The sequence below is a fragment of the Pogona vitticeps genome, chromosome 14, assembly GCF_051106095.1.
Source record: "Pogona vitticeps strain Pit_001003342236 chromosome 14, PviZW2.1, whole genome shotgun sequence".
NCBI lineage: Eukaryota > Metazoa > Chordata > Lepidosauria > Squamata > Agamidae > Pogona > Pogona vitticeps.
This window is the reverse complement of record NC_135796.1, coordinates 2,382,967-2,408,850: the sequence shown is the minus strand read 5'-3', so window position 1 is coordinate 2,408,850 and position 25,884 is coordinate 2,382,967. Positions and strand designations below refer to the sequence as shown.

General features: G+C 46.2%; 1 protein-coding gene across 2 annotated transcripts in view; it reads right to left on the bottom strand.

Annotated features, from left to right (window-relative positions):
- Window positions 1-591: 591 nt before the first annotated feature.
- The window catches only part of MORC2 (MORC family CW-type zinc finger 2), a 70,860-nt gene continuing 45,567 nt past the window's right edge, over window positions 592-25,884 (bottom strand). For both annotated transcript variants that reach the window (XM_072983632.2, XM_078381565.1), the window contains 18 exons: window positions 23,504-23,629; window positions 23,087-23,166; window positions 21,136-21,218; window positions 20,002-20,087; window positions 19,755-19,895; window positions 16,985-17,139; window positions 16,744-16,872; window positions 16,245-16,350; window positions 13,415-13,544; window positions 12,725-12,799; window positions 12,240-12,635; window positions 9,264-9,404; window positions 7,089-7,143; window positions 6,235-6,376; window positions 4,806-5,024; window positions 3,901-3,994; window positions 1,948-2,136; window positions 592-915 (listed from right to left, as the gene is read on the bottom strand). In XM_072983632.2, coding sequence (XP_072839733.2) covers window positions 847-915; window positions 1,948-2,136; window positions 3,901-3,994; window positions 4,806-5,024; window positions 6,235-6,376; window positions 7,089-7,143; window positions 9,264-9,404; window positions 12,240-12,635; window positions 12,725-12,799; window positions 13,415-13,544; window positions 16,245-16,350; window positions 16,744-16,872; window positions 16,985-17,139; window positions 19,755-19,895; window positions 20,002-20,087; window positions 21,136-21,218; window positions 23,087-23,166; window positions 23,504-23,629 — 2,416 coding nt within the window. In that variant the 3' untranslated portion in view covers window positions 592-846. The remainder of the gene's footprint in view (window positions 916-1,947; window positions 2,137-3,900; window positions 3,995-4,805; window positions 5,025-6,234; window positions 6,377-7,088; window positions 7,144-9,263; window positions 9,405-12,239; window positions 12,636-12,724; window positions 12,800-13,414; window positions 13,545-16,244; window positions 16,351-16,743; window positions 16,873-16,984; window positions 17,140-19,754; window positions 19,896-20,001; window positions 20,088-21,135; window positions 21,219-23,086; window positions 23,167-23,503; window positions 23,630-25,884) is intronic.

Here is a 25,884-nt window from a genome sequence, read left to right as displayed (position 1 = left end):
TAAAAACGAGACATGTTCCCTTGCGGTCTCTGTCTCAAACACAGGAACCAGCCCAGGACCAGCTCTGCATCACAAAACCCATGACCCTCACCACGAGCTTCACGGGCTAGGTCTGTGGGAGCAGCAGGTCAACACTGGCAGAGCTGTACCTTCCTCACCCACCCTTTGTATCAGGCTCATCTGCTAGCCAGGTATGATCCAACCAAGCTTGTGACATACAGACGAGGTTACTACCAGGTTGGAATGGGGCTGGGTGAAGCTGCTGTAACCAGCGAGTTTCAACTGTGATTTCCCTACAGCACCCTTTAGCCCTGAAAGGTCAATTACGACCTCTGTCGGTCCAAACGGGAAGGCTCAGCTCCACGCCGCTGTTCGACTAAATCACAGATGCCTTCTGTTGCCAGATGCGTCTCTTTCTGTGCAAGCAACCGGGCTGGGGAACTCCTGCAGTTTACAATTTCCTTCCACTTTCCTCTGGACTGCTTGCGCTTTAGGCATTTTAAGTACACATTTCCCCCCACCCCCACCCCCACCCCCTGCTTTACTTGAGAGAAGCCACAGAGCAAATCCTCCCATAAGATCAAACAGTGCTTTGTTTTGTGTGGTCTTTTTTTCTTTTCTTTTTTTGGTACAAAATACTTCTAAACAAAAAGTTAAAAACCTTCCTCTATTGTACTGTTGTTTCATTATATAAAATAATCAGTACAAACGAGGTGTACACCGATGCGCGCTAACACCGTCTCTAACATTCACCCATTGGGGTCTGGGTTGCTCTCTCTACCTACACGGGCGGCGCGGCGATGGTCCTCGTGACGATTTTTCAGCCAGTTCTTGGATCCAGGACGCTCAGTCTCCTCTAGTGATCAGGTCCTCAATGTAAGCATCTAATTCATCGTCTGTACTGAAGTCTATGTCCTGGAAACACCGAAGGGAGACACGGCATGACACCTCTTAGAATGAGCGAGCAGACACGCTTCGGTAACAGGCCAAATGCCATCACTCTTCTGTTGCAGTTCAGGGACCCTCCTCCACTTAAGAGTACCTGGCTCTGAGGCAGTGGTCCCCCAACCTTGGGCCATCCAGGTGTTGTTCCTGGACTGCAGAAATCCCAGAAGTCTTCACCTCCAGCTGTGCTGGCCGGGGGGGCGGTTTATGGGTGTTGCAGTCCAAAAACACCTGGGTGACCCAAGGTGGGGGGGACCACTGGCCTAAGGGGACGTTAAACAACGTTGTGTCCGACTCTAGGGTGAGGTGCTCATCCCCATTTCCAAGCCATAGAGCCAGTGTTTGTCCGTAGACAAGGTCAGGTGGCTGGGGAGACTAGACACGGAACACTGTGACCTTCCCATCGTGTTGGTACCTATTTATCTACTCGCATTTTTGCATGCTTTCGAACGGCTAGGTTGGCAGGAGCTGGGAGAAGCGACGGGAGCTCCCTCTGTCGCGTGGATTCGATCTTATGACGGCTGGGCTTCTGACCTTGCAGCACAGAGGCTTCTGCGGTTTAACCCGCAGCGCCACCGCTGTGATAGGCAGTTGCCTAAGTCCTCAAACTCTCAGTTTTGTTTCTGCAACTATTAAATTCAGTGGTTACTGCCTTCAGCACAACTAAAGAACCGGGCTAAATTTTTATTTAAATATGGTGATTCACAGAAACCACCAAGAAGAAGCCTGGATACTGCCTTGGAAGAAAGAGGCAGAGAACACATCAAAGTAAGAAAGTATTTTCCCACTTGGTTGCTGACATTTCATATCAAAGCTGTCAATGGCCTGGAAGCCTGGCTGCTCAACTGCTATGGCATCCAGTGTCTTGTTTTAAAAATAAGGCCAGATTATTAACACCTAGTTTAGCCAGAGGGTGGTTCGGACCTGGTGTTGTGTGTGGTTTAGGGGAGAGCTCGGGTGAACTGGGAAATGGGTCCGCTTCAGGGGCGAAGCCTCGCTCACCTCTTGTACTTTCTGAAGGAGAGCGACGATGTTAGTCCTCAGCTTCTGGAGCTTGTCCTTGGTCTCGCTCAGCTTCTGCTCTTGGACGCGCAGCTTCTCCTCACAAGCTTTGGCCTGGGCGTTGGCACGGGTTTGGTAGGAGTTACATAAGTTCTGCAGACCTGCTTCATATTGCTTGAAATATTCTTTCTGTGGGGAGGCAGACGCACAAGTGTCGGCTCTGGGGTTACACAAAAAACGCCACGGATTTCTCCATTTTGTTCATCGTAACAGGGAGCACCTGGGCCATTTTAAAATCTCAGGCTCTCGCTTCCAGACCCAATCCTGATTGATGCTGCAAGTCTCTTAAGCAACAAAAGGGAGTAGGTGTGCACATAGGCGCACATGACTGCACGTGTCTACTGAACCAAAGAAACACCTGCTTCAGTAAGACAACCTCTCTATATAATTGATTAAGAAGCAACCACTTTTTTTTGTTCTTTATAGAAATCTTGGGGAGAGGATCTTCATTATGGCTTTAAATTTCCCTTTCTCTTCTATGAAGGTGGTGATATTTGCAGAACTGCTACACAGTTCTTTTCCATAAATCCTATACAGTGGACCCTCGACTTACAGACGGCCCACAACTCACAGACTTTTCGATTTACAGACTTCTCTGGCTGCAAAATTTAGATTTGACTTGCAGCCAGAGAATCGACTTACAGACCAGAAAAAAACCAAAATGGAATAAAAATAAAATAAAAACCACTGGTTATGGGATTAATTGGTTTTCAGTGCATTGTAGGTCAATGGAGATTCGACTTACAGACTTTTCGACTTGCAGCCACCATTCCAATACGGATTAATTCCTTAAGTAGAGGGTCCACTGTATAAGCACAGAGAATTTATGATAGATTTGAGATAGAACACCCCCCTCATCACCCTGAACAGTGGCATAAATAGGGCTCCTGTTAGGGACATGAAAGATTACAACCCAACCTCTGGTTGTAGTTCTCGCTTCCAATTTCCCGCAGGTGTTTATTGGTTTCTAAGAGCCATGCCTCAAACTATGTCAGGAAGCAAAAAGTCAAAAGGAACGTTTTGCCAGTGGGAGAAGATGCTGAGTGAAAAGCCCGTGCTGCCCTCTGCTGGTGAAAAGGACAGAAGTTGCTCACTGCACACTTTGTCTAATTCAATTTTTCAATTCTATGGATATCTTTAAACTGCAAAGTGGCATGTGTTTTAAGGTGTGTTGCTTATATACCACCCCACAGCACTTAAGAACTCTCTGGGTGGTTTACAATTTTAATTGTGCAACCTCCACGCTGCTCCCTTTCCCAGCAACCTGGGTACCCTTTCCCAGCAAACTAGGTGCTCAGTTTATCAACCTCAGAAGGATGGAAGGCTGAGTCAACCTCGAGCCGCCTACCTGGACCTGTTGGGATCGCACTCAGGTTGTGAGCAGCGTCCAGACAACAGAACTGCAGCTTAACCATTGCACCACGAAGCTCCATTTAACAAATAACGAGGAAATTACATGTGGTTAAAAATAGTCAAAATTCAGAGATCCTCTCTCGCTCTTCTCAAAACATAATTCCGTGGAAGATGGGGAATTAAACAAGCCTGGAATTGGGCTGTTTTCTATTCATGACTGATAGAAGTGTGGTTCAGATACCTGGATGCTAAATACTTTGAATGTATTTGATTGTCTTCTTGTCTGTTAGCACAAAAGATAGCTGCTAACTCTTATTACATCATCAGCAATATTTGGAGGCTGGGCTCCTAAAAGGCCCATTTCAGATATAAAAAGATGATGGTGATGTCAGAGTGACCGATTTAAAAAGAATATCCTTCTGAATTCATCAGAATGCTATGAGTTAACGGGCCCACAATCTGTATTTCATAAAACTGGAGATGCACTGGAAGAATTGTCCATGCTAGTCCTGCCTCAGCCCCGAATTTCCCAGAACTTACCAGCGGGAACGACACCAACTCTTCTGAACTCATAGAAGCCAGATCTTTCTTGGAGATGAGGAAATTGGGAGGTAGGAAGTACCGTAAACAATTCCTGCCCAAGCAAGAGAAACAAAAATCAGGCAAGCAGCAAAAGGAGGTGCAATTTGCATCTCTGCTGCAGCACAGAAAAAGCAGAGGGCACAAACTCCAGGTCTGTGAAAATCTCAGCTCTCCCTGGGACCCCTTTTAATTGAAGGCACACGTTTCCTGACCTCATCGTCTATGAAGACATGCTTCTGAAGTGTGTGGGCAATATCTGATGGAACTTCAGAGACCAAGAGGGAGCAAAAACTTCAGGGTTCAGCGCAAGTATCTACTTCATGACCAACAGAAGCAGAAAGAATTGTATATACAGCTGTAGAAGGGGCAACCATGTTAGGCTGTGCAAGTCTTATCGGTAAAGGAAAGAGAAATAAAAAGTTAAAAAAGACCAAAATGGGGTGGCACCTTAAAGACTAACTTTTTAAATTTTTATTGTGAGCTAAAAGCTCACATTAAAAATATAGAAGTCAGTCTTTCAGGTGAAACCCTGTTTTTTTTTCTGTTTTTTGCTTTCACCTGTAAATTATATACATCCATCAGATTTGACTTAATGAATACAAGCTACAAAGTGCAGACTGCTCCAGTCGGACGCTGCAGTACTTTTTTCACACCCTCCTCCAAGGCAAAAGGAACAGAAAGACAGCTAACAGTTCATGACAAAAAAGCAAACCAAGCCAAAATGAACCACACACACACAAAACAACCACCAACCTACCAAAAATGGAAGCACCAAATGAATGTGTAACACAAAACCAGATATCTGAAAACCCAATTAAGTCCGTAATGACAAAACCTCTCAGGAGGAAAGCAAAGGGACTCACCGGAGCGACTGGGCTAGCAAGTCTACGGTATCCTGGCTGCTGGCAGCACTGGTGGTACTGCTGGAGCCAGTGGTGTCTGGCTCCGTGTGGACACACTCCGAGGTAGAAGGTTCATCCAGAACCGTTTCCTCCTCCTGCTGCTGCTGTTCAGAGTCTGGGCTTTGGTGCTCCGGAGAAGGAGGCTTCATCAGCCTCACATCCTCACTGCCTCTCTCCACCCTGAAGAGAACAGGAAGCACATCAGGGGAAATCCTCGTCATCCTAAGGACACCTGGCAGAAGGCGGGGTGATGAGCCTCTCGGCCAGGTTGAAGGGGGGGGGGCGGCTACTCCACTGCAAGCTCCAGAGGGACAGTACGGGAGCAAGGAGCCCACGGGAGAGGCAGAAGGGCGAGTGGTCGGTCTGGCCCCAGGAGGGCGGACCCTTGTTACACAAATACCTCCCCACCCCAATCTCTCTCTAGTCATGGTCTTTACCACTTTCCTCGACTCAAGAGGGAAGAGTCAAAACACATGTCAATACCAAAGAGGATTGTAGAGTAAACAGGCAGAGTTTTCTTGCTCCAGGTGGCCTGTGTGTGTTCTCTCCCATCAAGTTGGAACCAACTTATAGCAACTCTAATAGGGCTTTTCAAGGTAACAGACATTTAAGGAGTGGTTTTACCAGTTCCGCTCTCCCAGGAACGGGGATTCGAACCCTGCTCTCCTAGTCCACCACTATACCCAATACAGCATCCTGTGAATCCAGAAAGAGAGGTGGCGAATTTTAAGGCATTTAGAGAAAGGCCACCCTCCTCTGCCACTTGGTAAATCTTGTGATTCAGCAGAAGGGTTGTAATGTGAGTGCAGAGTTCAGCTTCCTAAGAATCCTAGATGGCTAGTTTATTTAAAAATAAGCAAACTGATGTCTCTCTGGAAGGCGGTGCTTGTCATATGACAAAATGTCAGGTGAAGGTCTCTATGGCAGCACAAAATATGGTGTGCCTCTCCATCACCATACGATGCCCTAGATGCATCTGGACCCATCTGATTTCTGAAGCCAAGATAGGATGGGTCTTGTTAGCATTCGGTTTGGGATTTCCAGGTACAGATTTGCCTGTGGGAAGCTGAGGCCAGACGCAGTGGGCAAGAGTGGTTAGATGCAGCACAACCCACGCACTCGCACACTTCGGACAATTTTTCACAACAGGAAGAGAGAGGAGAACGAGGTCGCACCAGAAAAGGGAGATTGTATGCTTCCCCAGCCACAGCTGGGATTAAGACAAGAATCCCGATGCAGGACCGCTCCGCCGCCCCAACAGAGGATGATTCTACCCACCACTGGCCTGGCACCTGTCCCACTAAGACCGAGTCTACGGGCATTTTCTGAAGAAGGGGCCAAAGTCCCACATCCTCCCCCACCACCCCCTGACACATGCAGGCAAAATTACCATCTATCTCTCGGCGTGGTATCAGTTGGGACATAATCGAACTTCACCTTCCAGCGGACAGCTTGTTTGCCCACCTCCACCGTTGTGATTCGGCCCGTGTACCACTCCTTGTTCACCCGTACTTCCACGTGTTGTCCTTTATCTGCGCGGGACAGAGAAGCAAACTTGGAGTTGGGTTTGCGTTTGGCTGTGGTTTCTAGGAAAGACTAGACTCCAGCACCCCCCCCAAAGCCTGGTCAGTAACTCGGTCTTTGGGAGATCGATTTTGACTTAGTGCAGTCCTTTTCCAGGTCAGTGTGGTGGCATGAGAATGAGGAGGCATCCCTTTCTCACTAATTTCGCTCTCTAGGGACAGGCACCCTCTTCCTGCAGCCGCAAGGACACCTCCCTGGCACCCTGGCATTGGCCAAATACAGGCACTTTTTCTGGACACCACAAGGCCAGGCACCCGCCCGCACACGTGTTCGCAATGCCTGGGGTGAGCCCTTTACCCGCGTGCCAGCCAGCCAGCGTCTTCCAGCCCCCGTTGAGACTAATCTTATTCGGTTTTCAGGTGAAAAGGGTTCTTCGTGCATGACTTTGTGGCCTTCTTATTCTTATTTTCAGGTACTGTGTTGCCTAAGTGGATGTGGATGTTACACACTTTGTCTTCTCTGACTGCTTTTTGAAATGTTACTTGTGAACCTACAGAAAGGGCAGTTTCTCCACAAATCAAACAAAGAAAGGGAAACGCAGGTATCATGATAGAAACGGAAGGAAGGGTACTTTATCCGGTACGGAAGATCCTTGTGTCTAGTTTCTGCTCCTGTGGATGAATAAAAAAAATTACAGGGATCCAGTTATGGGCTTCTTACCTTTCTGTGCTCTTTTCAGCTCTCTTAATTCTTCTTCCCCTGCACTATCTGTGAGCTGAAAACAAGAGTTCAAAGAGAGTAAGGAGACTCTGCTCATAGCATTTCACTAAATCAAAGCCTGGGAGGGGGAAGGAAAAGGGGCTACATTTATAATTCAACTGAAACCAGTGGCAATTTTCATTTACCCTCAAACTTACTGGCATCGGGAAATTAAACCCAAGGCAAGAGGTACTGTAGACTAACCAACTAACTAATATGCCACCTTGGTTCGAAAGGATCCAAGGCAACTTACAGTATTCAAAAGAAACAAAGTTAAAACGTTAATGTAAATAATTACATTAAAAAAGCATTAAACAAGTATCACTTTAAAACTTGTAACAGTAATATAAAAACATACAAATAAAACTCAGAATAAATTGTTGTCTTTTTTAAAAAAGCTTGGTTAAACCAGTCATTAAAGGAAAGCTTGCCTGAAGAGAAAGGTATCTGCCTGCTTGTGGAAGGACAACCAAGAGGGGGCAAGCCTGGTTTCCAGTGGGAGGGAGTTCCAGAGTCTGGGAGCCACAGAGAAGGCCCTCTCCAGTGTCTCCCCATCAGACGCACCTATGAGGGTGGTGGGATCAAGAGAAAGGACTCCCCTAATGATCTTAAGACCCCAGGCAGGCTCATAAGGGGAGATGCAATCTTTTAGATAGCTTATTATTTATACAGTGGTGCCTCGCACAACGATTGCTTCATACAACGATGAATTCACACAGCGATGGGTTTTTTTGAGGAATTTCCCCCATCGTTTAACGATGTTCTCTATGGGGGAATTTCACTTAACGATGTCCCTTTTTGCTCATTTAAAAGTGTCTTAAAATGTTTGAAACCTGTTTTAAATGCTTGGATTCCATAGCGCACCTTGTGAAACATGTGCAAACTTAATTTGGTTTTGTTCTGAGTCGTCCTTAATTTTTGGTGATTTTTTTATTTTCCCCATTTAAATCAATTGAATGGACAGTTCAATGCATTTAAATAGGGAAAACAAAAAATCACCAAAAATTAAGGACGACTCAGAACAACACCAAATTAAGTTTGCATAGGGTTCAGGAGGTGGGCTAACGATTGCAAGCATTTAAAACCTGTTCCAAACATTGTAAGACACTTTAAAATGAGCGAAAATGGACATCGGAAAAGACTTCAAAAGCACTGAAGCCGGCTTCGTTGCTTTTGAAGCTCTTCCGTTTTCGCTCATTTTTAAGGGTCTTACAATGTTTGGAACAGGTTTTAAATGCTTGCAATCGTTAGCCCACCTCCTGAACCCTATGCAAACTTAATTTGGTGTTGTTCTGAGTCGTCCTTAATTTTTGGTGATTTTTTGAATTTTCTCTCATTGGAATGCATTGGACGGAAAGTTCAAGGACTTCGCAAAGCCATTGAAATGTATTGAGTCGACCTCAATACATTCCAATGGAGGAAACATTGTTTCACTCAACGATGTTTCCTATGGGTTTTTTCACTTAAAGACGGCAATCTGTTCCAATTGGAACGGATTAACCGGTTTTCAATTCATTCCTATGGGAAATGGTGTTTCACAGAACGATGTTTCACACAACGTTGATTTTTTTGGAACCAATTAACATCGTTGTGTGAGGCACCACTGTATAGCTTAACATATAAGTAGCTCTTAAACCAGAACAAACAAAAGCGTTTTTGTGTGGCTCCAACCACATGAGCCTATTTTATATCCACTGCATAGTGATTGAGTAATTCATGCAAATACCCACTCTGTTCAAAATTATCTTTGCTGTGCTCATAATTTGCCCATGAGCTTATCTGTCAATGGACCGACTCCTCTGAATGGCCTTCTCTAGATGAAACTGCATGTTCATCTCAAAATCGTAAGTTAGTGCATGGCATCCTTTACTTGAGCCAAAGCACAGAAGAAGAAGAAAGAAGCATTTGTACTTGCTAAGAAGGCAGGGTTGGTAGTTCTTTGCTTTTTTTTTTTTTAGATTAACAAATCTGAGGTAAAGAATACCCTATCAGTATTCTTTAACCTCCACTCTGATATTGGCCAAAGTTACATGTCCACAAACCGTTTGGCAAAAGCTTTTTAAAAAAATGGAGCAGTGACACAGAGTGATAAAAACATGGCTCAAGAGTCCGGACTTGCAAACTCTGCTTACTCACTTCTACCACAACCTCGCTGGAGTCCTTCTCCTCCTTTACCGTCACGTGCCTGCCCAGTTTCCGTTTCTCTTTTCTTGACCGCTGTTCCTCTTCCAGTTCATCCTCTACTGTGCTGATGCTTCTCTTTCGGGAGTTGACCACCTGGCAGAGATGAAGACAGCGTCACTCACAAGAGAGGATTTAGTCAGGGACAAGTATCATCCTCTCTTTTTTCATCTGAGGTGGCTGGACAGCTCAGGGGGTCGGGGAAATCTGGCTATGGAGCCAGAGGTTGGGCGCTCGAACCCCTTTTACCAGGCCTTCTGGGGTTACCGCCAGCCTGTGTGGCCCCCAGTAGGGCAAGCTGTAACCTTCCTAAGTCCTTGAAGATCATGTAAAACCACTGCCACCATAATGAGGGGTTTGGGGGAAGAGGGTCCATACATGCCAACATACTTCTAGCTTCCACTCTGCGATGGAGGTTATGAGTAGCCGTGTTTTGCTTCCACATTTGGGAAGCGCTGGTCATGCCGAGATTGCTGTAATGACCATTGTCAGAGGCCATTCCAAAATTGAGATCCAGATTGTGTACAGTGCTACCTCAACTTACGAACGTCCCTACTTACTGTATATTTTGACTTACGAGCAGCTCAGGTCCTTTTGCTTCGACTTGCGAACGGAGCTTCCACTTATGAACGGAAACAGGCAGGGGGAAAAAAAAGGGGGGGATTCAACTTCCTAACTGTAGGTGGCAACGACGCTGCTTCTTTGTGCTGTAGCTCTTTCGGAAGTTATAGGGTGTGTCGCAGTTGGAGGCTTGGGAGAACCTCCTGCTTTGGAGTGAGCGTGTCTGTAGGGAGGTAAGCTGCTGTTTTTCTCCTTTTAAAAAAACTGTTCTGGGTGGGGTTTTATGGCTCTGTTTTGGAGAGAGTGTGTGTGTGTGTGCACTTGCCTGCCTGCAGGGAGGGTTTGTTTCTGTGCTCTGCTTCAGAGCGAGTGTGTGCGTGTCTGTATTTTTGGAGGATTTTTTTCCTGCTTAAACCTCAGCAACGGAGGTGGCTCTAGTGTCTGTTTTTTGAGGATTTTTCTTAAAGCCTCAGCAACGGAGCACCTTCCGACTGGCCTTGCTGTGCTCTTTTCATTTTTTTGGTTACTTTTTTCCTCTGGGCAGCAATTTGGGGGAGGGGGAAAGCCATGGCTGCTGACTGGAGTGAGGGAAGCTCTGGAGGAGCAGGAGGAGGCGAGCAGGCAGGCAGGTGAGCGCTTCCCGGCCAGGTCTCTGGCCTTGGCCCTGTTCACTTCGGCCAGGCTTTGAGGCTCCCTTTCTCTCCTGGGTTCTGGTTTTGTTTTTGTTTTTTTGCAGCCCCAGGGTGTTCCTATGGGGCTCACAGTGTTTTATTGTTTTATTTTTGGAGTTTTTTCCCCCTTCGGCCGGAATGGATTAATCGGTTCCCAATGCATTCCTATGAGAAACGGTGCTTCGACTTACGAACGCTTCGAGTTACGGACACTGTTCCAATACGGATTAAGTTTGTAAGTCGAGGTGTCACTGTACTCTGTGTCTATATGCATATACACACACCCTTTCACTACATATTCTTTTTCGCATTCTACTCTTATAAAATTTTCCATTTCCGTCCAGAATTCTTCTGGTTTGCAGTCAGCTGAGTTCAGTCATACAACTATGTTTTTTGGTAACGATGAACTGCATGCTCTGCCCCCCCCCCAAATGGGGCAAGCCTTGGCCCCAGTGACGAATCTCAGAAAGACTGGCCCTGATCCTGAGCGACTTCTCCAAGCTCAGAACGGGCAACGGCTGGTAGATCCCAATGGGTTCCTCAGTTCCCCAAAGGAAACAGATCCCATGCACTCCACCACAGAGGATCCAGCATCTGCTGCGGTTGCCACTGCGGGTGTCTGCATCCAAGCCAAAGCGTTGGGTTGCGTGACAACACAAGCGCAGAGCGGCACCGTGGGTTCTGCCTTTCTGGAAGGAGGGTGACGTGTCGGCCTCAGAGGTAAAGGGACCGAATTCTGCTGGACTCCACGCGCTCAGCTTTGAAATCAAGCCAGCTTGGTCCAGTCATGAAGGAGGCCACTGGGAGTTGTTGGAGGCCACTATCTGTGTGAGGGAATTCAGCCTCACAGACTGGACACTTTTTCAACAGGCCAACGGAGGTACAAGCTTGAGGGGAAACTAGAGTATGAGGAGACAATGACTGATGGACAAAGGAGGTAGGGAATGTACTGTTCTGTAGAAAGGAAAAAGGAGAAGAGATCCGTGGAGTGCTCTCGTGTGCGCGGCGGCCTCAGTGGTGGACGGAAGAGGACTGAAGCCATTCTTAGTGACGACCGATGGATCTTGCTTTGTCAAGGTGTGGGGAAGGGGAATTTTCTTTTCCCTCTTCAGCTCTGGAAGGTCCTCTACACGGCGTTTTGTCCAGGAACAAAACCCATGTGTGTGAATTTACAGAGACCGCAAAGAAAAAGAAACTGATGCAATTGTTAACGAAGAGGACACTGGCAAAAATAAAAGGTGACAGAAACAGAGCCAGACTGCAAAAAATCAAGCGTGGGCTTGTACATCGGGACAAAAAAGCCCTGTATTATTATAATCATTGCGAAGGAATGGGGAAACCCCCAATAAAAAAATGAAGAATAAAACAGAGGATGCAAACAGTGTACTGAAAAGCTATACAGAAGAAATGCAAGGACGACAGATTCCTGGAAAGATGAAAGAATGTGAGATAAAAGCTGTTCTCGAATCACTTGGAAGAAACAAATCACTAGGAGTAGATGAGATATTGGCAGTTATTTCAAGCCCGCCAAAATCCTAACAAAAATATGCCAACAAATATGGAAAACAAAACAGCCTATAGCTAACAAAATTAGTAACGACATTAACATAAAAGATATTTATATATATTTTTTCAGAACTGTGCATTAAAAAACAACAACCCATGTCCGTGGAGTTTTTGTGCCCCACCCTCTGCTCACCTGTGGCTGCTTGACAACTGGGGATTTCTTTGGCTGGGGCACTATTTTTGTGTGCTTTGGGCTGGGAGCCTGAAGGCCACTTTTGGCGTTTTGGAAAAGAGCGGGCGGTGTCCTCCCACTTGCTGTGAGTTTGGCTGGAAGCCTCGCAGGGGTGGTTGTGGTCCGCCCAGAAACTTCCACAAAGCACTGCATCCTGGGGGAGTGGGACTCTTCCCTGGGCATCGGGCTCTGCATTCTTGGGGAGCCGGTGGCTGGCCGTAGCAGGGAGCCCTTCTTCCGCTGGCTGATGGATCTGGAAGGAAGGGGAGGTGGTGGTGGGCCCGGGGGTCTGCTCGGGGCATTTTTAATCATATCTGCCAGAGGGGGAGACCGTGGCCTCTGTGGCCGGTCCGCGTTCTGCAAGAATGACAGGGAAGAACCAAGTGAGGTCATGCTGGCATAAGAGAGAGCTCATCTACAACTGCCCGCTGCCAAGCGGCACTCACCTCTAGCCCAGGTCTCGTGGTGACCTCCAGAGGCAGTTTTCTCAAGTCAGCTTGGGAACGTACCGGAGTTGTTTTCTGGAAGAGAGAAATGGACAGGAATCTCAGAAACTTGTCAAGGAAAGTCCCTGTTTTCTTGAAACCTATCATTTTTCAGTGAACATTGGGTTTCTACTCCTAGAAAACTGTAACAAGCCTGTAACAAGCTCATTTGAGCATTAAAGCTATTACTTCATTTTGTGATTTTTAAAGAGACGGAAGTATGTCCGTGAATGTGTCTGGTGTGAACAAGAACAAGTGCATACCTTTCTCAGTTTTTTTTCTTAAATCACAAAATAAGGACATTGCTGTTTTAGCATGAGATTTTTCCATCGACAAATACAAAAGTTAGTGCAAACTACAGAAGCAAAACTAGAGATCTGAACTCTTTTAGCATTCTACCAGACCAAAATACTCGAGACTGTACACACCCAATCCCAAACGAAACCTAAATGTGCTAATTGGGAGAAATATGGACTTTTAAACAATTACTTGTAAGATCAGAGCACGCACACATGAATTTCGAGTGAATCAGAGTGATTAGCACCACCCTAACTGATTCCAACAAGAATCTCACTTTGAGCAGACAGGTGAATGGACAACCCTTATAAAAGAGCATGCAACCCTCCAGGCAGATCAGGTAAAGAGACTCACCTGCAGAGCCTCCAGCTTTTCCTGCTGCTGGCGAATTCTATCCGTCAGCTCCTTCTGCTTCTCTTCCTGTGACTTCTCTTTTTTCAGAACGCCCAGGGGAACCTTCTGCTTCTGTTCAGGAGCATCACACCTGTGAACACAGCACACCTGTGTCTGAAGAGGGGCTCCCTTCCCTTTTATTTCAAGTGTCTTCACCCCGGTGCCCAAAAGCAATGCAGCACAGCTCATATCTCACCTGAAACAGCCAGATTCCCCAGATTGATCTGCATTGTCTTCCTATTCCACTAAAGTCTCCCCCCCCCCCCCCAGTGTTCACATTGTTTCCCCATCTCTTCACGTCTCCCGTGGGCTCAGGGTGACAAGAGAGAAATACACTGCCCTCCTCATTCTAAAAAGAGCGTTTGTGCAACTGACATGCGACACCTCTCTTCCTTCATAGTCTCAGGAGCATCATTTTGCTCTTAAGAAAGCATTTTTAATACAACCCATTATGAATTATGTTCAGTGCTTAAGAAAGGAATGTTCAGAACTGAAGAAGGAAGCACTTTTTCATACAGCACATTATAAATTCGGTGCTACAGAATATTGTGGTGATTACCAGGAAAGATGGCCTTGAAAAAAAAGAAGGAAAAGACCCAGCTTTCAATAAACCCCCCAAAGAGCTTTCCACTTTTTTACAAATAACTAAACTGTACAGTTTTTTCTTGAGGCTGCCACTATTTTCTGTACTGCAGTCAGAAACAAAGCCATGGGTATCTTCTGCAAGCCATCGTGTGGAGTATGACTCGGCCCAAGGGAAGGATCTGACCCCTCTCTGTTGGGGAGATTTGGCATCGGCACAAGGCCAGTATCGTGTCATGGCCAGAGACCTCTCGGGGCTCTCGGATTAGTATTGACACGTGTCACTTATATGCGACTGACATGACTTTTGGCAGCAGTGAAAGGAGGGAACAATGACGACAGGGGTCCAAAGGACTAGGAATATGTCGCCCTGGCGAGTCAGCTCCGATCTTAGCTACCACGAGGGCATCGGAGAGGTTTCGTGCTGAGTGTGAAGCAAGCGTGTGTGCAGCTGAAATTCCCCACAGGAGGCGAGGTGGAAACAGACCAGCTCAAGCACAATCCGCTTGTGCATGAACAAGCACAACCTCATCTGGTTGAATCCGTCTCCTAATTTTAGTGAGATGAAATGCAAGCAGTGACGTGGGACAAGGTATACACTAGCCCAGTGATGGTGAACCTTTCTGAGCCCGAGTGTGTGCCCAAACTGGGGGATGCTGGTGGAGGGAGGGAATCCACCTCCAGTTACGCCCAACCCCGCCACCATCTAGCTCAGCCAGTAGGAACATGGACGGCCTGCTGCTGCCAGCTGCTCCGGATCCTGGCCCGCCTCCTCAGGTTCAGCTGCTGGGGGTAGCGATCCGACAACGTATGGCTCGCGTGCCCACAGGGAAGGCTCTGCATGCCAGTTGAGGCATGCGTGCCCTAGGTTCACCATCGCTGCACTCGCCCTACTGAACAGAGGAGTCCATGTCACCCTCTCTCTGTTCACGTAAGACAGGGTGGTCATGTCTGTCTGCCCTTTAGAACAACACTCGACTCCTAGAGAATCTTGAAGCTAAACGTTGTAGAGGATTTGTCTGTGCACTGACTGACAACCATTGTGCACAGGTCTGGAGACACTGGCAAAGAGTTCCCTGTCCTGAAAGAGGCACTTCGGACATTGCGAAAGCCAAAGCGTGCACTCCCTGGGAAGGAATGTGCCGGACGTCAGGCTGAGTTTTGTCATCCACCAGATGTGACCAAGGCAAACTGGCTGATAGAAAACGAGAAGGCAGCTTTTATGATCCTCCTCCTGGTCAAAGACCCCATGGAAGCCACACCATAGAAGGTAAAGGTGAAGGCAACAGAAAAGGGCTGTGGATGCAAGTTTAATCCAAAGTCAACATTTAAAGAATAAAATAAAACCCCTTACAGTACCATGCATCCAGAGGCTTGGGAAGAAGTGTAAGAGGACCTCCACCCGGTAATAGTACAGTGGTGCCTTGCTTAACGAGCGCACCGTTTAACGACAAATTCGCATAGCGACCCATTTTTTGCAGTCGCTAATGCGATCGCATTGCAATGTTTAGGTAGGCTAAACATCGCATTGCGATCATTTCTGCACCCGGCGGCCATTTTGGGAACAGCTGATCGGCGGTTCCAAAATGGCCGCCGGGTGCAGAAAATGGCCGCCCGCACCATTTTCGCGCCCTGCCCTCGCTTACTGGGCAGTGAAAATGGCGACCGGATCCAGGATTTTTTGCTTACCGGTGAGTTTTTCCCTAATAGGAACGCATTAAACGGAGTTCAATGCGTTCCTATGGGTTTTCCCTGCCCGGATAGCGAAGAATCCCGATAGCGACGTTAATCCTGGAACGGATTAACGTCGCTATGTGGGGCACCACTGTAATTCAAAAAATAAAAGTAGTAAAGGACACAGAAAAGTGAAGGACAGAGAAGGACACAGAAAAGAAAAAGTGGTAAGAAAAGTCATAATGTATTCGCGAAGGTCATAAGTTCCCCCAAAGGCAAACAAATCCTCAAGTGCTCACTTCCGCAACAGACAAAAATAGATGGAGAAGAGTCGACGTCCCTCTTACACACACAAAACAAAGGGAGATTTCCACTAGAAATCTTCAGCTCTAGACATTTCCAAAGGGCTCTGTGCAGGTGCAGAATCATAAATATATGTGCATCATTGAGCTCACAAAGCAGCCACTACCATAACTGGCTAAGGCAAGGGTTACTAAGTTCACTGTGTCTGGAAAACTCTGTAATGTGTACTGACCTGTCTTGTTCCGCGTCAGGATTCATGGAACATACCCAGGTGTCTGGGTATGATTGTTCCACAGAGCTGAGCTGGAAGGGGAGAGTCCGCCACTTCAGACACAGGTCTGTCACAGAAGAACACACCACAAATCAGCACATCAAGGAGGCCACTGAGTAAAGCCTCCCTGTGGGGCCCACACGTGAGAACTTGGAAACGCTCTCGTACCTCCATCTTCTTACTGGTTACTAAGACGGGAAACGTCTACAACAGTTAATGTATGTCAGACTTAACGGAGGGCCCCAGAAACAAAGGAAAATCAGGAGATCTCTATCATATAGAAAACGGTCCCCCATGTAGAGGGATTTGGGGGCGCGCGCGGTGGCAACGGAGTAAACGACTGGGAGGCTTCATTTGCCACTGGACTGTGTTGCTGTGTTTTTCCCCCCTGCTGCCTCAGCCATCACTGGGGACTTCGACTCCACACCCCCTCCTGGAGCAACCGCTTGGTCCAACTTACCACACTGTATGGTCGTGGGGATCTCCATGGCTCTCCGACGCTTGTAACGCAGCTCGCTTGACGGAGGCTGGTCCCATTTTGCCGATATGTAGCCGAAGTCATCCCAGAATTTGGCAATGCCTTTCTGAGCTGGAACAAAATAGCCATCATCCTAAGAGACTCGTTGTGTTGCAGTCTACATCTCTCTGCCTAGCACCCCCTTTTCACGCCCAGCTTGCACCAAGCTGCCCCATCTTCTTACCAATTTCGATATCCTTCCAATACTGAACCAAATGTTCTCCCATTGCCTTGAGCAAGTGCCGATACTCTTTGGCGTCCGCAAAGTCCTGCTTGTTGTGTGTGGGTTCCAAGACCAGGTAGGGGATGTCCACAACGCCTACGACACCACCACATGCCCTGTGAGGAAGACACACACACACACACACAAACACACACTCAATGACTCACTCGGGGGTGCAAACCAACCGGATTCCACACCTTCTTGCCACAGCAAATAGTAACGTGCACATTAAGGAGTCTATTGGCTAAATGGACCCCGGTGAATGGTCTGGCGGAAAAACACCTTTTACAATAGCTCTTAAGTATTTCCCAGGGATGAACTGCTCTGTTTGTTGTTGTTGTTTAGTCATATCCGACTCTTCATGACCACACGGACCAGAGCACGCCAGGCCCTCCTGTCTTCCACTGCCTCCCATAGTTGTGACAAATTCATGTTGGTTGCTTCAGTGACACTGTCCAACCATCTCATCCTCTGTCGTCCCCTTCTCCTCTTGCCTTCACTCTTTCCCATCATCAGGGTCTTTCCAGGGAGTCTTCTCTTCTCATGAGATGGCCAAAGGATTGGAGCTTCAGGATCTGTCCTTCCAGTGAGCACTCAGGGTTGATTTCCTTCAGAATGGATAGGATTGATCTCCTTGCAGTCCAGGGGACTCTCAAGAGCCTCCTCCAGCACCACCATTCAAAAGCATCCATTCTTTGGCGGTCAGCTTTCTTTATGGTCGAGCTCTCACTTCCATACATCACTACTGGAAAAACCATAGCTTTGACTATTCAGACTTTTGTTGGCAAGGTGATGTCTCTGTTTTTTAAGTTGCTGTCGAGGTTTGTAATCACTTTCCTCCCAAGAAGCAGGCGTATTTTAATTTTGTGGCTACTGTCCCCATCTGCAGTGATCATGGAGCCAAAAAAAAAAAAAAAAAAGTAAAATCTGTCACTGCCTCCATATCTTCCCCTACTCTTTGCCAGGAGGTGATGGGACCAGTGGCCATGATCTTAGTTTTTTTGATGTTGAGCTTTTGGCACTCTCCTCTTTCACCCTCATTACGAGGTCCTTTAATTTCTCCTCACTTTCTGCCATCAGAGTGGCATCATCTGCATATCAGAGACTGTTGATATTTCTTCCTGCAATCTTAATTCCGGTTTGGGATTCTTCTAGTCTGGCCTTTCACATAATGTATTCTGCATATAAGTTAAATAAGCAGGGAGACAATATACAGCCTTGTCGTAATCCTTTCCCAATTTTGAACCAATCAGTTTTTCCATATCCAGTTCTAACTGTTGCTTCCTATCCCACGTATAGATTTCTCAGGAGGTAGATAAGATGGTGAGGCACTCCCATTTCTTTAAGGACTTGCCATAGTTTGCTGTGATCCACACAGTCAAAGGCTCTTGCGTAGTCAATAAAGCAGAAGTAGATATTTTTCTGGAACTCTCTGGCTTTCTCTACAATCCAGCGCATGTTAGCAATTTGGTCTCTAATTCCTCTGCCCCTTCAAAATTCAGCGTGTACTTCTGGGAGTTCTTGGTCCACATACTGCTGAAGCCTACCTTGGAGGATTCTGAGCATAACCTTGCTAGCGTGTGAAATGAGTGCAATTGTACGGTAGTTGGAGCATTCTTTGGCACTGCTCTTCTTTGGGTTTGGGATGTAGACTGATCTTTTCCAGTCCTCTGGTCACTGCTGAGTTTTCCAAACTTGCTGGCATATTGAATGTAGCACCTTAACAGCATCATCTTTTTTAAGATTTTAAATAGTTCAACTGGAATGCCATCCCCTCCACTGGCCTTGTTGTTAGACAAGCTTTCTAAGGCCCACTTGACCTCACTCTACAGGATGTCTGGCTCAAGGTCGGCAACCACACTATCTGGGTTTTCAGGTACATCCAAATCTTTCTGGTATAATTCCTCTGTGTATTCTTGCCACTTCTTCTAGAGGTCTTCTGCTTCCATTAGGTCCCTCCCATTTTTGTCTTTTATCATATTCATCTTTGCATAAAATGTTCCTTTAATATCTCCAATTTTCCTGAACAGATTTCTGGTTTTTCCTTTTCTTTTCCTCTGTTTCCTTGCATTGTTCATTTAAGAAGGCCCTCTTGTCTCTCCTTGTTATTCTTTGGAAATCTGCATTCAATTTTCCCTATTTCCCTTGCATTTTGTTTCTCTTCTCTTCTCTGCTATTTGTAAGGCCTCAAGCTTTTCATTTAAAACAAGAGGTGCCTGGCTTTAGAGGAAAATGTATGTGCAGAGATTGCCACTGAATTATTAGTGGTTGGGGAGAAGGGGGTGCCCTTCCCCACACTGGGAACTTGTCTGCCCTCTTGTAACATTGCACCTGAAAGTGTATGAACTCAGAAAGGTGGATGAGCGAGATTGGGAGTGGTTGCGAAGAGGGCTTCCACGCGGCCTAGCCCATGTCCCTGGTCACCAACACAAGAAATGAAACTGGAAACAGGGAACTAAAACATAACATTCTCCTGCAACTTCATCAATTATGCAGTTCACCCAAGGCATGGATTTGGGTTTGCCTGGATCAAAATTTAGTTTTTTAAGTCAGGGCACGTAGAGTCCTGGCTCTACCCAAAAAGATAACAGAGAGAAAGGTTCATGGTTGAGGGGCAGAACTAGTGCTTCCAGAGCAGAAAAGCAGGTTGCCCATATTTTAACACCGGCAGGAGTTCTCTGTTGTTCAGGGCCAAGAGCTACCCGGAGGCAGGCATCTGCAAACAACTCACGTGCCACTGTCCAGCTGCGGGCCCACCTTCTCATACATCTTAATCAGCCGGCTGCAGTTATAGATAAACATCCCATCCAAATAGCGCTGCTCTATGTTCACCCCAAAGATGAAGTTCAGCTCTTTGGGCTCCTTTAGTGCCCTGCGGAGGGAAGCAAAGAACCAGAAAAGTCATTCTTACTCACAGAATTTCTTTGTTGGTCTGTGTTTCAGGGAGAGATCTCTGACTTGCTCTTCCAGCCACTCACCTCTGCTTGGCCTCCCTGATCCTCTTCTTCACATCAGCCTCTCGGCGCATGGTGATTGCCATGTCCTGGGCTTGGCGCAGCATGACCTGCAGAAATGAAGGATCATCTCAGCCTTGGGTCACAATACAGCATTATCCATGGCTTAAAATTCACATTTATTTACAAAACGATGGCCTGGATCCTGCTGCACCTGTTATGCTGCAACCGGGAGTGGTGATTTCTCAGATTTAAAGGGTTCCTTCCCTGGCCCTATAGATCCTGAAGGCTTGCCTTAGGACGCAGGGAGGACAATCAGAAGCTTTTAATACTCCTGAAACAGACGTGGCTGATGACATCATCTGTGTTGTGCAGTGCGATGTGAGCAGCAGGATTCTGGCCACTGAATAACTACGCCTGCGCAATGTAATGAACAACCACCCAAATAAAACATAAGGGAACAATCTTCTCACAGACTCTTTCATGTTCCACTGATAACAAAACAGCAATGGCTTAAATGTGTGCTAGAACTTTCTACTGGAATAAATGGGATTTAAACATGATTAACTTTTCTGGATCAGGCTGATACTCTATTCTGTTTTTAATTCTGGCACTAAGCCTAGTGTCTCATATGGCTGACTGTTGACTTTCTACACTCTGTATTTTGGGCCTTTCACAGTCAGTCTACCCTAAAATCCTGAGTCTCTTATAAGAAACGTCAATTAAGTCTATATAGAATAAGTTACGCAAGGACACGATGCACCTGAACGAATGGGGTGTGTGTGTCAGACATAAGGAGTGAGATTAATGAGTGAAATTTCATTCAATGAATTTCCCCAGATTCGAGAAACTCAACTCTTACACCCAGCTGCACGATTACAAAAAAGTTTTATTTTCCTTCTTTTTTTACCGGGTGGTAAAAAGACTGGTAATGTAACTCTTACAAGTTAAGGATAGCAAATAGACAAACCAAAGGAAAAAAAAGATCAAAACAGGTTTCAGCTTATCCTGGTTGCAAAAACCAGCATCCTTTCACCCTGCCAACAAGCATTTAACATTCTGCTGGTGGCTCTCTTGCTAATGTTTGGAAGCTACTCCACATCCTCCGGTTGGAAACTGGATTTAAATGCAATAGGGTCAGAAACTATGTTATTTTACCCGTGACTCTCTGGTGAGATCCCCTCCTAAGCTCAGCTCCAAAGCACGCGCTTTGCTCTCTGCTTCTCGAGCCTTCTCTTCCGCTAAAAACACAAAGGCAAGTTAGCATTCGCACAGAAAACAGCATTTTGCTGAAGGAGACCACTAGAAAGCTTGCCACGGTCATTACAAATTTGTAATGAGAAATTTACTGAGTGTTATCAACTGCCTTTTCCAGACATCATTCTGCACCCGTTCACCTTTCCTTTGACAGCGCACCTGTGTTTTCCACATTCTGAGCACCTGCCACTTTTAAAACATCATATTTTTTCAGGAAGCAAAGAAGAAACCAAGATTTTGGGTCCTTTTTATATTCTGCCACCTACTAATATCGGAAAAGGATAGCATGAGAGAGCCAATGAAACTCAAACTAATATTGGGAAACCATCTCTTGTTTTCTATTCAGATGTACGTTAACATGGCTCTTTCTACTAGGGGTGTGTGCCATTTTATCTGTCCTTGGACAGAAGAATGGCATATAAATAAAAAATAATGAAGGAACGAACGATAAATGTTAAAACACAGACCAAATCTGGCTATTTGTGTCTTTCTAGGGCAACCATAGGGCAGAGCAAACAGCCCAGAGGAACTCAAAGCGTAAGGGGCATCTCCTAATATCTCTTGTATGAAGTCTGGCCTTCGAGTTGGGTTAAAAATGTTGAACTATAAATAACATGATGCTATTAAAAACAGGAAAAAGGACATTAAATGGTCAATATCATATTTTTAAAATGCTGAGGTAGCATCAAGGGAGCCTCTTCTACAGAGAAGTCAGTGATTCAACCTGCAAAGTCTACATTCCGTCAGCACTGACCCCATTTGTTTCTGGATTCCTCTCACATATTTCAGTCCTCCAGCCTCAGAGAAGCAGCAGGAGAGGAAAGTGAGGGAAACAAAAGGCATAGAAAGAATGGGGAGAAATATGGCGACAAGGTCAACTTTGCCTTCTTCCAATCAACATGAACTGTTTTACCTCCCCAGGGAAAAACCCAATTGTACACCCTAATTGGCTAGAAGAAGGCTGAAAAAAAAACCCAAGAGAAAGAGGTCAACCTCCAGTTCATTGGAAGAAAGAACAGGCTCCTCCTGCACTGCCTTTTAAAAAAGGATTCAAAGAGGACAGTGTTTGTTGTCCTTTCAATCTTACTCATCCTCTTGTTTTCTTGTGGTACCTTAGAAAAGCCTCTGTGCTGACTGACAAAATCAGGTTCTCTCCCTGACGGCTTGGGTGGGCAGAGAAAACAAGAGGCCCTGAAGCCCATCTGTCTTGCTTGCATCTCAGAAACTTGGGGCCTGTTCTAGTTCTACCACTAGCCCAGCCTCTGACCTGGCCTGGCTGTTTTTGTTCCTCTCTTCCAAGGAATACTCCCGTTGTTTGTCCCTGGAGAGACAACAATACACAAATTCTGATGTCGACACAGGCAAGGATTGGGTCTGAGTGTCTGAAAAAAAAAAAGCTCAGGCCCAGTTGGGCGTCCATCTCTTGTGCCACTGTAAGGACACAGAGCAGGTCAAGTGACCTGGTGCACATCCCTCATGTGGATGCTGTTTGCCCAAAAAGTTCCTGTTTTGTAGCAGCTTCCTGGGTTGAGAACCTAGAATCCCAGAATCCTGGAGACAGAAGGGGCCTATTCTAAGGCCATCAAGTCTACCTCCCAGCTCAAGGCAAGAGTCTGAATCAAAGCAGATCAACAAGAGGAGGGAAATGGCCCAACGCTGATGAATACAAAACATTTTCTGCTAAAAAGGAACATTTCAAAAGAGGTGAAAAATTACATCCTTTGACATCCCTGTCAAGAACGGATTCAATATCCTTGACGAATTTAAAAGCCACCCAAGCGGCCAACTGAAAGTGGAGACCTCAAACTCCTTTTCAAGGTGGAGGAGAAGGGAGACAAACCCATGAACTCACCAATCCGAGCCATATGGTCTGCCTTCTTCACTTCCTGCTCGGCCCGAGTCTTGAACCGCTTGGAAGTATATTTGTACATCCTGTTGGGAGAAGGAATGGCGGGGACAGAAGAAAACAGACCACGTCTATGACACTGTTGAGCTATCCCAACAAGAACTAGAACAAAAGCAAGCCCAAGCACATGCTAGATCTGCATGGTGGGATATCAAACTATTCTACAGTAATTGTCTAAACTGGATGGCCAAATATAACTTTATAACCCAAAGACTTGAAGTTGATTTGGGGCGGGAGGAGTTAACTGGACTTTCTTAAGAAGCAGTATACAAAAACTAGGGCAGAGTGACTTTCTGCTTTCCGCTGAACCGTAGCATTACACACAGTCTGGCTACATGATAAACGTTTGACTATAATTACTACCTCGGTTTATACAAACAGCAGGAAAGGCGCTTGGTTTGAACTTTGTGTCCATGGATGAAAATTCTCATTCTAGGATCAATATAGAGCACAGTGGCATATGCACGGAAGGAGCGGCGCTCGGGTTTCCTGAAAGAGAAAAAAGCTCATGGAAGATTGAAGATCCACCCAAACTGCTAGGAATACCCTGTACCTCGCACATCCCATCATCCTGAAGTTGCACATCACCAAGTGAAATGATTAACTCATCCTCAAGATACAAAAACAAATTCACTGCATAAATTCACTGCAGCTGAGAAAGCACATTTTAAGAAAATCGCTTTTCACTCCAAATCAATCTTGTTCAGTTCAACATGGCAACTCCTAAACCCTCTACTACCTGTTATCTTTATGTGTGCTTCTTCAAGTGGCCATTTGTGCATTCAGACATATGGGTTCTTTCCCATTTAGTTTCAGTCAAACTACCCTAGAGCTGAGAGTTTCTGCAAGATTATCAATAGGCTATGATACATTCATTGTTCCTATTAGTTCATAAAACATGACTTGCTGAGGGCACTGGCTGGGATGTTCTGGTCCCATCAGAAGTGCACTGTGATGATGCTGATGTTTGAGTGATGCACCATCTCCAGGGTCTGAGTGAAGTGCAGTAGTACAGACAAATGTATGTTACTCTATAATAGGCAGCAGTCCTGTTGTCTGCGACTGCCTGAACCGTGTTTTGATGAATGAGGACCTAGAATGCTTCAACAGTCCTCGGAACTGTAAGTAGCTCAAGTATGTTGACACACAGAGACGTCTGGTAATGGAACCACTGGTCTTGGAGACTTAGACCCCAGCAATGTGCACTCCGAACTGCCATGGTTGCATCGGTAGAAATCTGCAGGGCTGGTTATGAAAAATGGGATGGGATACCTACTATGGAGGAATCTCTCCTGAGGCCTGGTCAAGAGATGGGAAGAAGGATGAGAAAAGTAACCGCTAATTTAGATGAAAATCCAGTACTACCTTAGCAACAAACAAGACCTTGGGAGAAAGGTGAACCTTGTCCTTGTAGAATTGTAGGTAAGAGTAGTAGCATCTCAATGCTGCCAACTCACTAGAACTTATCTAGCGAATATGATGGAAACCAGGAAGACAGGCTTGAATGTCAAGAGGCAATTATCAGTCAAGGCTAAAGGTTCGAAAGAGCGACCACCACAGGAAGGGATCACTGAGATGGTTGGGATGAGACATCTGGATAAACCCTTCAGGAAGTGTTTGAAGACTGAATCTTTACATCAGGGGACTGATGGACTACAATGGGAGAAAGGTATACAGTACATTGTTGGGGGACAGTGGAAGAACTTGTTTAAGGTAGAGGAGCAACCAAAGGACCATCCCCAGGAGGGTCTTAGCATGAACTTTCCCAAGGAGTGAAGGCTGAGAACCGCTTCCATTTTTAGCTGTGGATCTGTCTCGTAGACGGTTTGCAAGATCTGACCAAAATTTGATTCAGAGATAGAGAATCCTCCAAGCCATAGGAGGAAGTGAGGGAAGATCTGGGTGGAGATTCTGGCCCTTGTGCTGGGAGATCAGATTAGGAAGCTGAGTAAGATGGAGCATATTTGATGCCATCTGACAAAAGGGCTGCCTGGGCCCCCAAGGAGCAATCAAAATAGCATTCACTCCATGTTGCTGAATCCTGATGCTGGCTGTGTAACAGTGAGATCAGTGAGAAAAAAAATGAAGTAGGGACTTAAGGCCACTTGGTGACAAAGGCATCTCTCACTGATGCTACTCCATGATCCGCCCTTGAACAGTAAAGGGGATAAAACTTGTTTTATTGGGAAACAAAATAATCTCCACTGAGGTACCCCAGCGATTACATGTCTCCTGAAAAACATGAGGGTCTAATTCATCATGGATCTTGGAAGACCTGCAACTGAGGTTATCTTCAAGGGTGTTGCCTACCATGTGGATCACTGTGAGGGATATGTTGCAAGATAGGCCTCACTCTCACAGATTGACCATCAGATACAAGAGACCAGGAGAGTCTCGCTTTGAATGTTTAAGTAGTACATGGAGGTGGAGTTGTCATGGCCACCTGTACTAACTTGCTTTCCCATGCAGAGACTGGCCTTCATTGTCCACCAGCGGAGTGGATCTGCCAACTCTGGAGTGATCATCGGAAGGGCTGAGTTGGCATTGTGCTTTATATCGAAGAGGACACGGTACCATGCCTGTAATGATCTTATTTTCAGGTGAGTGACCGCTGCTGTTGATATAATTAGTTCAAGAACTTTTTGAACTAGTAAGGCCATGACCCTGGCTCCAGGTGAGAAAGGCTGTGGAAGCCCAGCCAACTTGGCGAACCTGTCTTGTGGAAGGTAGGCCTAGGCCAAGGT